This window comes from Chenopodium quinoa, unplaced genomic scaffold, assembly GCF_001683475.1.
Source record: "Chenopodium quinoa cultivar QQ74 unplaced genomic scaffold, ASM168347v1, whole genome shotgun sequence".
In the NCBI taxonomy this organism is placed as follows: domain Eukaryota; kingdom Viridiplantae; phylum Streptophyta; class Magnoliopsida; order Caryophyllales; family Amaranthaceae; genus Chenopodium; species Chenopodium quinoa.
Genome location: NW_018745174.1, coordinates 1,473,744 through 1,490,056, shown reverse-complemented (window position 1 = coordinate 1,490,056; position 16,313 = coordinate 1,473,744). Strand labels below are relative to the sequence as shown.

At 33.5% G+C, this 16,313-nt stretch overlaps 2 protein-coding genes across 2 annotated transcripts; both read right to left on the bottom strand.

Moving 5' to 3' along the window:
* Positions 1 to 264: 264 nt before the first annotated feature.
* Positions 265 to 6,330, bottom strand: LOC110710498 (cystathionine beta-lyase, chloroplastic-like). Its single transcript, XM_021888809.1, has 13 exons — positions 6,117 to 6,330; positions 5,867 to 6,020; positions 5,485 to 5,597; positions 4,595 to 4,665; positions 4,377 to 4,468; positions 4,010 to 4,097; positions 3,821 to 3,932; positions 3,541 to 3,637; positions 3,350 to 3,431; positions 2,212 to 2,329; positions 1,151 to 1,258; positions 921 to 1,023; positions 265 to 552 (listed from the first exon to the last, which is right to left on the bottom strand). Exons 1-13 carry the CDS (start codon positions 6,177 to 6,179, stop codon positions 377 to 379), a joined length of 1,377 nt encoding a protein of 458 aa, XP_021744501.1. The 5' UTR covers positions 6,180 to 6,330; the 3' UTR covers positions 265 to 376.
* A 1,546-nt stretch (positions 6,331 to 7,876) lies between these two features.
* LOC110710510 (pyruvate kinase 1, cytosolic-like) lies at positions 7,877 to 16,313 on the bottom strand. The gene is made up of 16 exons (XM_021888830.1): positions 15,950 to 16,313; positions 14,196 to 14,292; positions 14,000 to 14,097; positions 13,748 to 13,903; positions 13,167 to 13,244; positions 12,950 to 13,081; positions 12,406 to 12,486; positions 11,966 to 12,034; positions 11,739 to 11,828; positions 10,276 to 10,420; positions 10,099 to 10,187; positions 9,592 to 9,687; positions 9,324 to 9,391; positions 9,081 to 9,180; positions 8,892 to 8,948; positions 7,877 to 8,301 (listed from the first exon to the last, which is right to left on the bottom strand). The coding sequence occupies exons 1-16, from the start codon at positions 16,016 to 16,018 to the stop codon at positions 8,149 to 8,151; spliced, it is 1,578 nt and encodes a 525-aa protein (XP_021744522.1). The 5' UTR covers positions 16,019 to 16,313; the 3' UTR covers positions 7,877 to 8,148.

Genomic DNA, 16,313 nt, shown 5'->3' with positions numbered 1-16,313 from the left:
GGTTTTAGCTTTTCAGAGCCAGAAGTCAGCTGTTGCTTCTGCCTGAAGAGGAGATACAGCAAATAGAGGCTTGCTTCCTGCAAGACCTTGCTCCCATGTTCAAAGACCACCCAGCCGGCTCCAGGCTCCTGCATCCCATCTCTGTCCACTTGAGCTAATAGGAGGAAGTCACTGTTTTCCTAGTATAAGCAATAATCTAGGGATGCAGAAATGGCCCAATGGATTTCACTGCCAGGCCAATTTTAAACTCCAACAAACTGGGACTGAAAAATTAAAATCTTACTTCGTATGAACTTCATAATCAATGGAGAAGTTTATAATTAAATTTAAATATTCACAATTAAGATTTTTTTTTTTAACAAAAAAATTTGTTTTGCTAAACAGGTCCTGTTTTAAAGGCATGATCCAGATCAGCAATTAAATCATCCACATCCTCGATGCCCACTGAAATGCGGACAAGATCTTCAGTTAAACCTCTGGCTTCACGAACTGCAGCTGGTATGGAGGCATGTGACATGAAGCATGGCAAACTTATAAGTGATTTCACACTCCCTGAAAACCAGAAAACATTCAAAGTTAAGGAACCAACATAAATTAGCTTAATCATTTCCATCTCCTCAAGCATTATTTATTCTCTACTAGGTACAAACCATGGCATATAACTCTCATTGATAGAAAACATAAATCTTTTTTTACACATGGAATTGGATTTTAAAAAAATACAAATAGAAAGGAAGAAAAAAAAAAGGCTAGTGTAGTGTGGGCAAACAAACAAATGATAGATGAGCTGAAATCTATTGCATATACACAGTCCTCATTTACGAATATCTCAACCCAAAGATGCTTAAATACACAGAGGGATTCAAGAAGGTTAAAGCACTTTTAGAATACTTGGTGATTGTAAGAGTGAGAGTATTTACCAAAACTGACAGTAATGCTGAAATACTTGGTTGTCTCCACAATATATTTTGAGAGAGCAACAGAACCAGTAAGGAAACTAAGCACAGATCCTGCACCTTTGGCCTGCAACAATGCAATCTTTTTATTTGGAGGCAGAAATATAAATTGCCGGCAAGTATTGAGTAGCCAGAAGGAAATATTTAAATGATATGCACATAATATAGTTTAAGGAGTAATAAGTATAAATTACCTGAGAATAATGCAAAGACCGTCCGGGATGATCAGGAAGTCCAGCATAGTTGACCTTCTTAACTCTTGGATGAGAAGAGAGAAATTCAGCAATCCTCTGTGCATTATCCTGTCGCAAGTATGAAGTAGCGCATATGAGTGTCACGAGGAAAATTAATTTCTTCAAACCAACAATTCAACAAATATGCTGATCCACAAGAGCGTGAGTTGAAAGTAAACAGTTTTCATCCAAGAAAAGAGTGTCACAAGTAAACAATTGCATAGGTAGGTTGTCCATCTTTCAGTCCATACACACATACAAGCTGTAAGAGATCCACAAGCAAGCAAAGATATATGCTATTCTCAATGAAAGATGACCATGAGAAGAACATGTTCATAAATCTTCTCCAACTACAAAAATAGGAGATTTAGGTAACAGTGGTTCCACATAAAAGATGATTGGAGAACATAATAAGAAAATGGATCTTATCCAACTACATAATTTCTATTGAGTACCAAGCAATTAGAAGGTAAAGCAATCTTGTGTGCTTAGCAAGTTAGCAGTATTTTTCATTCCATCAAACTGAAATCAAGTGTGGAAGTTTTTCTTATGTTTTCTTCTATCAAACAGCATTGACGTGACCTATTTGTGCAGAGTCTGCAGACTCACCAAGACTCGCCAAAGATTGGGACAGATCACTTTGTGTTAAAATTCAACTGTGACACATTGCCCATATCCAACATAGTTAAAAATTAATGAAAATTACTTTAACAAAATCCATGATGATAGTGAAATAGAACATATACTAATTCATATCAAGCCAATTTCACAGCAAACAAACCAGGATACTATATCTCCATTAATCAGGTAATAGGAAATTAGATATGTAATGGTTCAGCCATCAAGTCCACATCATTTGTGCACATCCACCTCAAATTTCGACCTAGGAGCATCTACCATGATAACAGAATAGCAATGCTCACAAATACACAATGCTGTCAACTGCATATTCATTTTAAAAAAGGATATAGCTTAATTGCACATGTAACTTTTCTGGCGATAATATAAATATATTGAAGCACCTGTTGCTTTTCAACACGGAGAGCCATGGTCTTGATGCCTCGCAAACAAACCCAACAGTCAAATGGAGCCAATCCAGAGCCTTCAGAATTTTGTAGGAAATACACTTCTTTTGCCAGACTGCTCCAGGAAAAAAAATGACATTTAGCTTAAGCATTTTAATACTGATTACTGAATAACTTATTATAGACAGCTAATTATCCATAAATAAATAAGCATAATGTATGTGTCAGAAACCAAGAATTTGAGACATAAAATACATAGGCAGAAGTTCTGCTACAAACTGTAAAAAGGCACCATTACTCAACTTCATTTTTTACTAATAACCCAGAATGTAGCCCCTTGATAAGAGATGCATCAAAAATATGTTAAGGACAAATTTGCTTCTACATGACTACATCCAAGCATCTTCAATAATACTCCCTCGGTTTTTTTATTATTTGCATCATTTTGACTTAAGCACTAATCACATACTCACTTTGACTTAATTTTTTTACTATTTTAAAATGAATAAATGTTACTATTATGTAATAGTACCTCCGTTTTTTTTTTAGTTGACACGTTTTGACTTTAGCACTATTCATTCACTCCCCTTTGACCGCGTTTTGTACTATATACATAATGAAAATTATAATCATGTGGGATCTTGTTAGCTTTGTCACAATTTATATTTTCAAAATATCAAATTTTTATAATTTTTGTTTATTGGTAATCAAAGATAATAATAGTTGAAGTTGTGCATTGGCAAACGTGACTAAAGAAACATGTCAACTAAAAAGAAACGGAGGAAGTATATCATTAGATTAGTAATAATGTCTATTTTCATAATTTTTTATTATTTTTTTTACAATATTTACTAATAGACAATAAAAGATATTAATGGTCAAAATTACGTCTTAGCAAATGTGCTAGTCAAAGTGATGCAAATAATAAAAAATGGAGGAAGTAATAAGATCAAATATGTAAATTGCTCAAATCATTTTTCATCATCTCCCAACTAAAATCTTACAGAACTTTTATAGTGACACTGAGTGGGACACAGGGCACATTAATTGCAAAACCAGAAAGAGAAGCATCTTTAAGGCTTAAACATTGGATTCCGACAAAAGGGGTGGTGTATAGGCTCACAGGTTAAATTACCTTTCCCCTTTCACAGCAAGAACGCCAGCCATAATATCACTGTGCCCAGCTATAAATTTAGTAGCTGAATGCATCACAATATCTGCCATCACCAAGCAAAAGTATATAAAAAAGGTAGAAAAGAAAAGGCTCTAAAAACTCTACCTTATAGACATTATAGGAAAAGTCATCTATCATCACTTAGAGAGTACCTGCACCAAGTTCCAATGGCTGGGATAAAACCGGAGACATGATGCTGTTATCAACCAGTACAAGAGCACCATGTGCATGAGCTAACTCTGAAATTTTCTAAATTGGAGTAAAGAAAAAAAATGTTCAAATGTTTCTCAACAAAATCTGAAATATGTTCATCACAATTCTATTATCACAGTAATATATAAACCCATCTTTAAGACAAGCATATCTCATCCCCAAACATTTCCATGATTTCTTTCAAAAGGAAAGAGACACTTTTAAAGCCATGTAACTTACACGAATATCACATATTTGTTGTCGAGGATTGGTTGGACTCTCAAGCCAGACAAGCTTTGTCCAAGGTCCAATTGCTGATGCTACTTCCTCTAAATCAGATGTGTTCACTCGTCTGCAAATCTTTAGACCATCAGAATGTCACATAACATTAATACACTAAACATGATAAGAACAGGAAGAATCACTAACTTCACCACAATTCCTGTTTTTGGAAGAACTTGTGATAGTAATCGATCAGATCCACCATATATATCATCTCCGGCAACAATTTCCTGGCCTAGATCAGAATAAAAAATAAGAGTGTGGATGCATTAACACAAGTAGAATCAACCAATCACCAGGGGCAGAGTAATGAACAAGCTACCAGCAGCACATGTAATCACAAACAAACATTAATATATTGCACAAATGTAGAAAATTAGAGGTCAATACAGTTTGGCTAGTAAATCCTGAGCACAAATTGTTCATAACAATAATAAGCAACAGTGCATACTGTACCAGGATTTCATTGCTGACAAGAAGAATATGAATCTGAAGAGGCAAAAGATAGCAATACCAGTTCCAATAAGACGAGTGACAGCAGCAAGAGCAGCCATTCCACTAGTAAAGCAAAACGCTCGATCAGCCTTATCCAGCTGTGCCAGGAGTCTGCAACATACAAATAGTAAAAAGTGGGGGAAATGAGTGTATAATTTCACAAAGATTATGGTTTGTACATGAAAACAAAAGATACGAGCCAATGTTAAATGAAATGTTGAACTAGTGAAATATTACCTTTCTAGGACATCACGTGTAGGATTACCACTCCGTGTATAATCATAAGGACCATTCTCTGTTGCTGATGGCTAGATATGAGAAAATTAAGCATGCAATAATATCAGATTAAGGTAGCAGAAACGGATAATGACAATGGAAAAAGAATTCAGTCATCCAAGTCAGAACTTATAGGATAGTTGAGGTAGTTAATTTCATGTAGCAAGGCACAGCATATTGAAACAAATAAAAGTTACATATACATTTAAACCCCATTTAATACAGTAGAGATGTATATACATGCCCAAAATCACATACTCCAACCATTAATGCTTAGATTCTAATCTATGCATTTTCAGATTCATACTCTGTGATAAGTACACAATTATCAGTGTAATTGGAGCAAGAGCATCTCCATGGCCAATGGGGGGCTAAAATAAGAGATTTAAAAGAGGGATCCCATTGGATGGGTTAGCAAAATTGAGAACTTTTCCAACAACTCATTTTTTAAAAACTTTCAGTTTTAAAATATAAATAAATAAAAAATCTCCGTTGCGCTGATGGATAGAAAGTAATTACGTAGTATATTCAAGACTCATTGATGGGTCTCACCAACAGACATACAAGTCTTTAAAGATTAAATAAAATTAGAGACCTTGACATTGGAGATTAATAAGTACAAGTAGTTACAAGTTACAGAAGGTAATGAAACCCGAAATGAGTCACGCCATTGAAGATGATCTAATATCACATTGCTTATCTACATTTGCAGAATATACTCTCATTCATCCAAAATAATTGTCATCTAATCAAAATCATAGATTATTAACATTACCTACTTTCTTATGCATTGACCACATCATCCTAAAACATCAAAAAGAATGGATTAATGTGAGTAATTCATAGCTTGCCTGCTTAAAAGTGGCTGTCTGATACAATGGTGTGCTCATCGAACCATAAGGATCAAAACTGCTGTCGAAATTCATCAACATTGTCGCAACACTTGGCTCCTTAACCTCCATTTCTACAGTTTATATTCAAATCCCAATTATAAAATCAAATTGATTACTTAATTAATCAAAGAATCAACAATACCAAAAACCACTCGTCGATAAGTGTTATTAATACTCGGAAAATGCTTAATGTTTCTATTTTGCAGCTAAAATACTAACAATTGATACAAAAATACAACTTATTTCACGAAACGGTATAACTCAGAACAACATTTAGAGACAAAGGGAGTACGAAATTAGCTCAAAAAAAAGTAGGGAATAAAGTATAAAAGTAGCTCACCGTTGAAACACTCTGCAACACCATCAACCAAAGCTCCAGTTTTAACATCCATGGATTTATCTTTCATACACTTGAGCTCAAATGTGCGATTTTTGGCGCCGAAAATCGGCGAATTGAATCCGATTCTCACCGGATAAACCCCAAATGCGTATTTCTGAAAAAAAAAATCCAATGAAATCAATACAATTAGAGTAAGAATTAATCTAATTAGGGCAAACAAATTGGAAATTGGGGAAGAAAAATAGCATACATGAGAGTCAAAATCAGAGGAAATTGAAGGAGATGAAGGTGGGATAGAAAGAGAAGCCGCCATTTTTGAAGGTGAGGAAAAAATTGTAGGGTTTAAAAGAGGGTTAATGAGCTAAATTAAGTAAAAATGTTGAAGAAAATTACAGTTAAAGTTGAACTGCTAGATTTTTTGAGGAGAGAGAAAGAATGTAAGCGAGAAATGCAGTCGGATTCAAAAACAACGCTGATAATTTAATAATATCTGGTTACTATTACAGAATCTGAAAGTGGGTATCAACATCAAGTCATCAATATTACTGCATATAAAGTTTTTTTACACTCGAGATTATGAGTGCATTTTTAGATACAAAATTATCTAATCAGATAAAAGAATTAAAAATTTATATACCATTAAAAAAATTTACTTGTAGATTGAATTAGCCATTTAGCCACTAACATTTTATGACACGGAGTAGTCGTTTTAAATATTTGCAACACTTTGGGCCTGTTTTCATTGATTGAAATGAGCTGAACTGAACTGAACTTATTAATTAGTGATTTTTAACTACGGATTAGTGATCTTTGATTATTTATTATTATACATATGTGTATATACAAATATACATATTAAAATATTTAAGAAAAATATACTACTACTACTACTATTATTATTATTATTATTATTATTATTATTATTATTATTATTATTATTATTATTATTATAGTTGTAATAAGAGCTCAAAAGAATGAAATTTGGCTTTATATCATTAGCAATATCATTACACACGAGCTGAACTGAACTGAACTGAATTGAACTAAATTGAGCTGAACTGAACTGAACTGAACTAAACTAAACTGAACTGAATTTCAACGTATGAGAACAAACTCTTACTTCTTTTATTTGCATTTGCAATTTTACGGCATTTACTTTTTATAAATGAGATCATTGTACCTTGTTGTTTATACAATAAAGTACTCCGTAATACAATGTGCTTTGTATTTGTACATCATTAATTCTCTTACTTATTTGTCCATTCATTTTTATGTACTACCTACAAGGCCACAAAGGGTTTGTTCTGATTTATTGAACTGATTGTAGCTGAATTGAATTGAATAGAGATGTAATGAATTATTTATGAGAGAAATAAATTAGGAGTTGAACTGAATAGAGCTAAAATGAATTGTTTATGAGAAAATAAAATTAGAATTTGAACTGGATTGAATTGAACTAAACTAATTAAAGCTGAGCTTAATTAAAATTAAGCTGAAGAGAACATACCCTAAAATCACTTGCAAACGCAAGAGTTGCGAGTATCTAAAAACGAAAACAAGTGTGATCTTGATTTATTGCTTTCTCAAGGACTTTGTGAGGCAACCATGCATCAATTTGCTTCTCTAAAACAATGCATAAAAAGTACAACTCAATCTAGAGGTCTGATCAAACTTTCACTAAAATTAACAAAAGCAATCATTCACTCCTATGATTAGCACATTTGAAAATCCCAACAAAAGTCTCATTATGCATCTACACCACAAATTGTTTCATTCACATCCTAGTCAACACCATTATTTTTACATGAAGTGCCGAGAATATGACAAAATAAACAATTCATCCCATCAATATACTAGGAAATAGGTAGGTATATGTTTTTAATCCGTAAAAATAATTTAAGAATAGCAAAAATTATTTCGTTACAATAAAATTATAAATAAGCTCCGAAAATATTACACCAACACAGACCAACTAGAACAAACAGCACAGCAAACAGCAAACAGCAAACAGCAGCAAAAGATACCAACTCCTTATTATTGATTGTGAAAAGAACACAAATATATATAAGCTAAACAATGTGGTAGCTTTACATTTTAAACAAACACGTTCTTTTCCTAACTATCTAAGCTTGATTATCCTTATACTTGAATGTCAAAGCACAAGCTATCAACCTTAAAATTTAAATTCAAATGCTTGGGTTGTAGTTTGTCTAATGAACAACCCAAGCAGTCACGAGATGAAAACTGAAATCTAAGAACAGCGCGGCATAAGGCTGTAGCTATTAGTCATCAAACTCGACAATCTCAACAACTGACGAATCCCCAATCTTCTGAAAGACAACCACTTTATCCTTGGGTCTCAGTAGTCCCATGGTTTTGCCGTGATGAAAAACGAGCTTCATCACTGACTCTGCATTGACAACCCCTATGTTGGCCTGGAGAAAATAACATACAAAGCATATACCAATGGAAAAAAAATTAGTTAATATGTCTAACTGTCTATAAATCAACTTAGGTCAGACAAAATACTAGGAAAAAAAAACCAAAAAACTGAGGTCTAACAAAATTGTTATACTGACAAGATTTTTAGAGATAACATAACAAATAGCTTATGAGAAACAACATATGAAACATATGAGCAACTATTTAAGTTTTTGAACAATTTAAAGACCAAAATTATCAGAATATTCAGAAAAATTCCTTGGATTCAAGTCCTATTTTTTCACTATTTTATATGCTTCTGCACAATAAGCCGCAAGCCGCAGAGTTTAATGCATAAAAACTAGAAGAAGATTATAGAATGTGATGAGATCAAACTTCAAACTTCGATCTTATCTAGCTAACTTCAGTTGCCACTCTATTTCCACATATTATCAGAGTCCAACATAGAGTATTGATGACATCCATTCACAAATATACTACTGTATATTTTTTACTTTTGAGAAATGATTTTATACAATTACTTGGAAAGAGATAAGTTGAAAATTCTTTATCAAAAAAAAAAGATAAGTTGAAAATTTCTTACAGCTTCAGCGCTTGCTAGGAGAGGAAAAACTCCACGTACACCAAGCAACTGTCGTGCCTGAACAATGAAAATAAACATTTAGGAATCAGGAAGACAGGAAGCAAAATGATGAATAATTACCCTGATAAAACAGCCAAAAAAGATAAGGAGTAGAGTCTAGTGTATATGATCTATGAGAAGAAATGCTACCTGCATTGAACCAGTGACACTCCATTTTATAGTATTTGACTTCACAAGAGGAGTGACAATTGCAAAGATAGGAATAGATGGTCTATATTTAGAAATCAACCTATTCAAAGAAAAAAAAAAAAAAAAGAGATTAAATTGAGCTAAAAATGTATCGTCATCAGAAATTTATAACAAAATATAATAATAGTAATAGAAAAAAGCAGGCAACTACAAAACTTTCAATATCATAAAATGAAAATACACCTTGCTGCTGCCCCAGATGAGGTGAACACAGCAATCATAGCTGCATGGACTTTGATAGCAACCCGTACCTATATAATGGGTAGCCTCAATATGTTGTTTTTACCATTAGATATTCAGAAAACTTAAGTGACCAATAGATTACTGATCAAGGAGAGAAGGTTGAAACTTCATTACTGACTAGTGAATACATTATATCCATAGTTATTGCATATGCATCTAATATAAAGCACAAGTGACTTGTAATAAATAGAGTGGCCAGAGATAGTACCGCTGAAGAAGCAACAGATTCAGCATGAGACAGAGGTTCTCCAGCGTAGTTGACAATACGCTTGAAATTTAATTCTTGGTTGTATACATATTCAGCCTACACGAAGCAGCATCCCAAGTCAATAGCCATCATCATGGATTAGTCAGTAATTTTTCAGCTTTTTATAACAGTGGACTGAAATAATAGTAAAGCCCTATTCTCTTCACCTTATTTCTGCTAATTATTTATCGCTTAGCTTAAATTATTACTGATTAAAAATTAATTATACTGATTTTCTATTAATTTTTTCTTCTTTAAAGTTACTGATTTTTACTGATTAAATCTTATTTTTTACTGAACTGAATTTTATTTAAATAAAGTGAAGAGTATAGGGCCTAAGTAAAAATGTTGTACTTAGTAGTCATTATTTGCTTGCTTTTCATAGAGGGGTAGCTCAATTCCTGCTTTTCGTGAACCCTTGAAAAAGAAACTATGAAACCTAACAGTTTTAGTTGATAGAAAACTCACTTCAGAACAAATTTTCCTAACAGTTTTTATAGCTTCAATTGGATACAAGCCACCAAAAGTCTCTCCTCCTAACAAAATGCCATCAGCACCTGTAGATCAAACCCAGAAAACAAAAAAATGAATCTTCTGAAGTAATTATGATCAGGAAATAGCTTTAAACAAGAAGAGTTTACAAACCATCTAACACAGCATTGGCAACATCTGTTGCTTCTGCTCGAGTTGGTCTCAGATTTCCGAACATACTATCCACTACTCTTGTGATAATAAGAGGCTTCCCAGCCATGTTACACCTATATGCAGCAGATTTTTGAAACAAAAAAACCTAGAGAAAAAAACCCGAGCATTAATTAGTATTTATCAAAGTAAACTGAGGAACAAATCCTTTCTATAACGTATGAAATCCACCCCATAAAATATGCAGTTGTACAAAAGTGACAGACACAACTAGGAAACTTAAGATGTACCATCAGGATATACTTAAATTCAACTTATTTGGCTTCCAAGAAAAGGAGAGGGAAACAAAGGAGAAAGTAATGCCTGAGGTGATTGATTTTCAAGCAAAGGAGAAAGAAAAACAAAGAATGGCAATTTATATACAACAGAATCGCAAGGCTCCCTCCATCCCTTTTTGCTTGTTTCATTTATTTTAATGGGGTCTCCCAATTTATTTGCCCCATTTTCATTTTAGAAAACTCTCTCTCTACTTTATCTCTTGAGTTGGGTCCCACACTTATCCACCCATATTTTTCTCTCTACTTTTTCACTTACATAAATCTTGTGCAAATCACTACTGGGCAAGTAGACAAGGACGGTGAGAGTATATTGAAAAAACAAGAGATTTGATATTTTTGAGCAGAATAGACCTGCTTTAATGCTAAAATGTTCAAGAATGAAGGATAAAGGGAAGAATGTAATCACCCAGCAGAGGGGTGGAAAGATTATAGGGGAAGTAGTGGCATTTTTGTAGCTCGTTAGGCCCTTGAGTATTGTGCAAGGCAGAAGGTTTTCATGAAAGGAGAAGAATTGATCAGTAGAGGATTATTTAGAGAAGTTGTAATTGACGGAGCTTGAGACAGTGCCAACCTCTCAAAAGTTGGAGATGGGATTGCACGTGTTTTGGTGATTCTCACCCTGATTATTGCAATATCTTGCCGATCTCCCCAAATTAATTAGCAATTCCTTTTAATATTATCTTTATCATTTTACATTCTTCTGTGTTAGAGTGAGTGAGGCTAAAAATCAAATTTATTCTTACCATTCTGATACATATATACGCATGATCAAGCTAATTATGCACTCATTTGTGCAGCTTACAATTCTTTTGAATCACATGTAAAAATGAAAGTTCTCTATACTAGCTTAGATCGTTTATTCATTTTACCCTTTTCTCTATCCCAGCTAAGCAAACAAATTAAAGTTCTCATGGAAGATTTGACCACTAGGTCATGTTCTGCTCACCCTAACATAAAAAGTCCAGATAAGTTCCAAACAAGGTTAACTCAAGTTCAATTCACAACAGCATGTTATAATAAGTTTTGATAAGTTCTAACTAGCTCAGATAAGCAAGTTTCAGGGAAAAGGTACACAAGTAAACCAGAACTTATTTATTTTTTTAATAGCACAGAGAAAAATAAGCTGACCTTCTCTGGAGGAAGGTCAACTCCTAAATTTCCCCGAGCAAGGATCACACCATCTGATTCTTTCAGGATCTCATCAAAATGCTTCAATCCCTGTAAAAAATTGCACATAAGAAAAATAAATAGGGCTAAACTACTGAAGGATTAGATTTATATATTTAATCACAGACAAGATCAAAACATTATCGATCCTTCTGAATGGTCATTGCATACAGTTCATAGAAGCTCACCTCTACTGTTTCAACTTTAGCATATATTTGGGTCTCTTGAAGATTATGAGCTGCAAGGAATGCTCTGACCTAACAGAGAGACAGGCAGAAGAATATAAGGATGACGAGGACCCATTATATTGTTAACAAGGTGCTTCTAGATTACATCAGCAAAAAAGAGGGGGGGGGGATACTAAGAAAACACTTAGATCCTTCCTAAATGGGATCTTAAACATAAAAAGTGTATGAGCATATCTCGGCTTATATATTTACTGCATCTCCTATATATCACTATTTTTCAGTTTTTAAGACACGCCTTTTATTAGTGATCCCTAAGAATTAAACGTTTTTTGCTCAAGTCAGCATCTCAAAATTCACCATCACTATGAAAGATGACAATATGAGACACAGGGAGAGTAATCAATAAAACACAGCAGTAGAGAACTGAAAAAGAAACTGACCTCTCGGACATCATCCGCATGGCGGGTATAGTGCAAGGAAATAATATCAACCTTATTGTGAGAGCCCCAAGTGGAAATAATCTGTTATAACAACAATATCCCAATGAATTAAAGCAATAGAAATAGCATATTTAAAAAAAAAATGTCCACAAGAACTCATGAAGTGAAAGCAACACACAGAGTGACAAAGAGTGACATTCCAGCCAAATTAGTTTCTGACGAAAATAAAAACAGGCAACAAGCTTGATCCTTCAACTTTTCAGAAAGTGTATGCAAAATTGACTCAACTTAACATAAAATGCACATTAAATATTGATCCTTGAGGATATGTCGTGTAAATAAGTTTGAGGATGAGATAGGGGCAGAATACAACGATGTTACTAGGAGTAAATCCCTTCTTCAATAAAAATCATACTTCTGTACCTCAACAAAGACAACAATGGTGGAAATGAATCCACATACGAACCTACACATTAATATTGCTAGCTCCGCAACTGGGATAAAGGTGAGCTCAATGTAAGCATTCATGAAAAGAGATGATTACCTGTTTATCGATATCAGTCAGAGTAGATGAATCGGCCTGAACACCCGAAATGTGCAAGTTGAAGTTTAATCCTGTCAATGTTGCACTATTTTTGATTTGACAGATGATGTCTGCACCCTTTGTCTCTGATACCTAATAAAATAATAAAGATACCGAAGAAAATTATAAGGAATGCATTAGAGAAAGAATCAAAAGAATGCCTGGATGCAGTGTTCACCTCTAGCCATACGGATGAGGTTTCACTTCCCGTGAAGAGATATTGCCCAAGAAAAACAGTATCACCTTTCTTCACTTCCTGCAATCAGAGAAAACTGTTCAGAGATCGTTTAGAAACAGAAGCAGCAGCTATTGTGATAGCCTGATAGGTTTAATACATTCGTTCAGAACTTCAGATCCATTTAGTACACAAAAGGCATCCGGTCGGCAATATTCATACAGGCACTGTAATAGCCTCATCATTTTCTTAAATTAATCTTTGATGCTAAAAAAATAAAAAAATAAAAAAATAATAATAATAATAATAATAATAATAATAATAAAGAAATTTTAAAAATTAAAATTAAATAAAATTAAAAAAAAAAAAAAGCACCCTTTCAGGGGAAAATTTGTTCTTGAAATGATATTCCAAAAGAAACAGAAGATGAGAACAGCTATATTGATAACATAGGCAATTATGAAAGAGTGCAAATCTTACATAGGATACAGGAGCATCTGGTAGCTATTTAAATTGTTAATTACAGCAAAGGGAATTGCCTCATGGAAACTTATGCACAGCCGAGGAAATAAAAAATGCCATACCTTTGCAAATCCCACATAGTTGATTGGCAAAACTTCTGATGATGGCTCTTTAGTGGTATCCGGAGTGATCGTCACAAAATTATCAGCTTTCAGCTCAACAGGATTACCAGTTTTATTAGAAACTAGGATTTCAGGACCCACGGTATCTAGCATAACCTACAAGGCGTTTTTTTGAGTGTCATTCCTGTACGAAAATCACTTAGCCAAGTATATCTATCCAGTATCATGAACTACAATTGAAGATTAACTTACAGCACACAGCTTATTAGCTTTTCTAGTACCAGCCCTCAAATTGTCAATAGTCTCTTGGTGGTAATCAGAGTCAAAGCAAGAGAAGTCAAATCGTGCAACTGCAGGTATAGAAAAGAAGATGGTAAGCAGAACTACCTTTACAAATATGCTCAGCTAACATGTTTGAAGCATACAGATATACCACATCAAACTTTACCTGACATTCCTGCGTTTAGACAAGCCTCAATAGTCTCGACAGAACGTGACTTTGGTCCTAAAGTCACCATAACTTTTGTCAACGATGGAGAAAAATCCTGCACACAAATTTATTGGAGATCATTAGATAATACATTTCTATTCATTGCTTGAGATGAGAATAATTAAGAGAGCATCAAGCATACAAGAATTAAGAAAAATAACAGATTGATGGAGCATAAACTACTGCATAAAATCTTGTTAGAAGCATATTCACCAACGTTTTACCCTCCTGTTAAGCGATCAAGAATCTCACGGAATGATGGAAACTTAACAGTAGAAAAACATTAGAAACAAAAGTAATAATGACTGCATTTATCCACCTAGGTTTACTTAAGTATACCATATACATTGATCGGCATCATTAACCATTTTTAGGCCTCCCAAATCCCTCAGGCCCGCCCCTCGTTCCCTGTAAGGCTGTGAGAATAGGGTCTGGAGAATGGAGATCAGGAAAAGTTGAAACAGACATCTGGACAATTATACAGGTTAGCTTTTGACTTCGATCAGTTGAATAACTTTTCCATGGAGACCACCAGTTGATGATGTTTTGGCACATTGTATTAAAAATAGAGCAGGCACTATTCCTAACTTATGTCAGAATTAAAATTTGATAAACAAGTAAATCCAGACTATCATCCAAGAACTCTCCTACAAATTCGTAATTCTATTCTTTTAAAAAAAATGCAGTAGTTATCAATGGAGCAGGCACAATTGTTCCAACATCATAAATAATCCAATTAAGCACTTTCCATACAAAATACATCAATCATACAAGATTGACAGGAGAAGGACCTTAAAGTCAAAGTGAAGTGCAAATCAATATTTTCTTAACACCAAAAACAACTACAGTGTAAGATTTCTAACAAATTACAGGTCTAAATTAACTTCAGCAATATTAAGGGCCTGTTCTCATTGACTGAACTGGAACTGAGCTGAGATGAATATTTTATAAGAGAAGAAAATTAGGAGCTGAACTGAACTGAGCTAAGCCGAACTGAATTTCAACGTAAGAGAACAGGCCCTAAGTTTGGTTCATCAATTCACCAAAAATGATTTGAAGAGATTACAGCCTCAGCCATTAACCCAAATAATCACATATTCTAAAATTGTAAAAACAGTCACTTTCACTGACACATTATGATTCAATTGCCAAAATTACTCCACTCAAACTAAGGGACAAAAGAAATTAAAATTATTACTTATTGATAGAGTATAAAACATATTTCTGGGCCTCAACCATCAGCTTAAGCTTTTGGTTGAGTTGGTCCTCTAACACTTATATTTCAATGATTTTTTTTAATAATAACATTGTTATTACTCTGATTATTTGCTCACAATAGAATTATTTTATTCTTTATAGGTGCAAATGAAATGAAGCTAACACTTAAAACTGTTAAAAGCTTACAACTTTTCTCTTATCATCTACTTTTCTCTTTTCTCATCCTACAATATTTACACATTTTCCCTTACTTTTTCATAAATTCATCATCTTTTATTATATTCATCTACTTTTATCAAACTTTAATAAAAACAAGAATCTACCATAAGTGGGTAGATCAAGAAAATAGAGGGAATAATACAGATTGCAGATATTACACATCTCAACAAACATACCCAACTCAAGTGCAGCAAAATAACCACATAATTAATTAATTATACATTTACATACAATATTTATTCAAGAGTATTAAAAGATGAAATTCAAAGTAGTACCGATTTAGTGGGAGTAAGAACAGAGGAGAGACGAACAGGCTCTTCAAGCATCATTTGACCACCCTGCATTTTTTCTGGATTTTTTTTTTAAATTCTACAGTTTTAAAAAAAAAATCAAGAATTTTTCAAAATCTGGGTTTAAACCAAAACTAAAGTCAGAATTGTTTTCCTAAATCTGGGTTTAATCAAGATTTTTTTTTGTTAAATCTGGGTTTAATTAGTTGAAATTGGGTGCTGTACTAAAAAGATTTGACTCACTCACTAGCAGTGTGCTACTATAAATATGGAAAGTTGTCTGAAAATGAAGAAAATAATTTCCAAATATCTAAAAATAGTGAGATCCAAATTCCAATAAATTCCAATA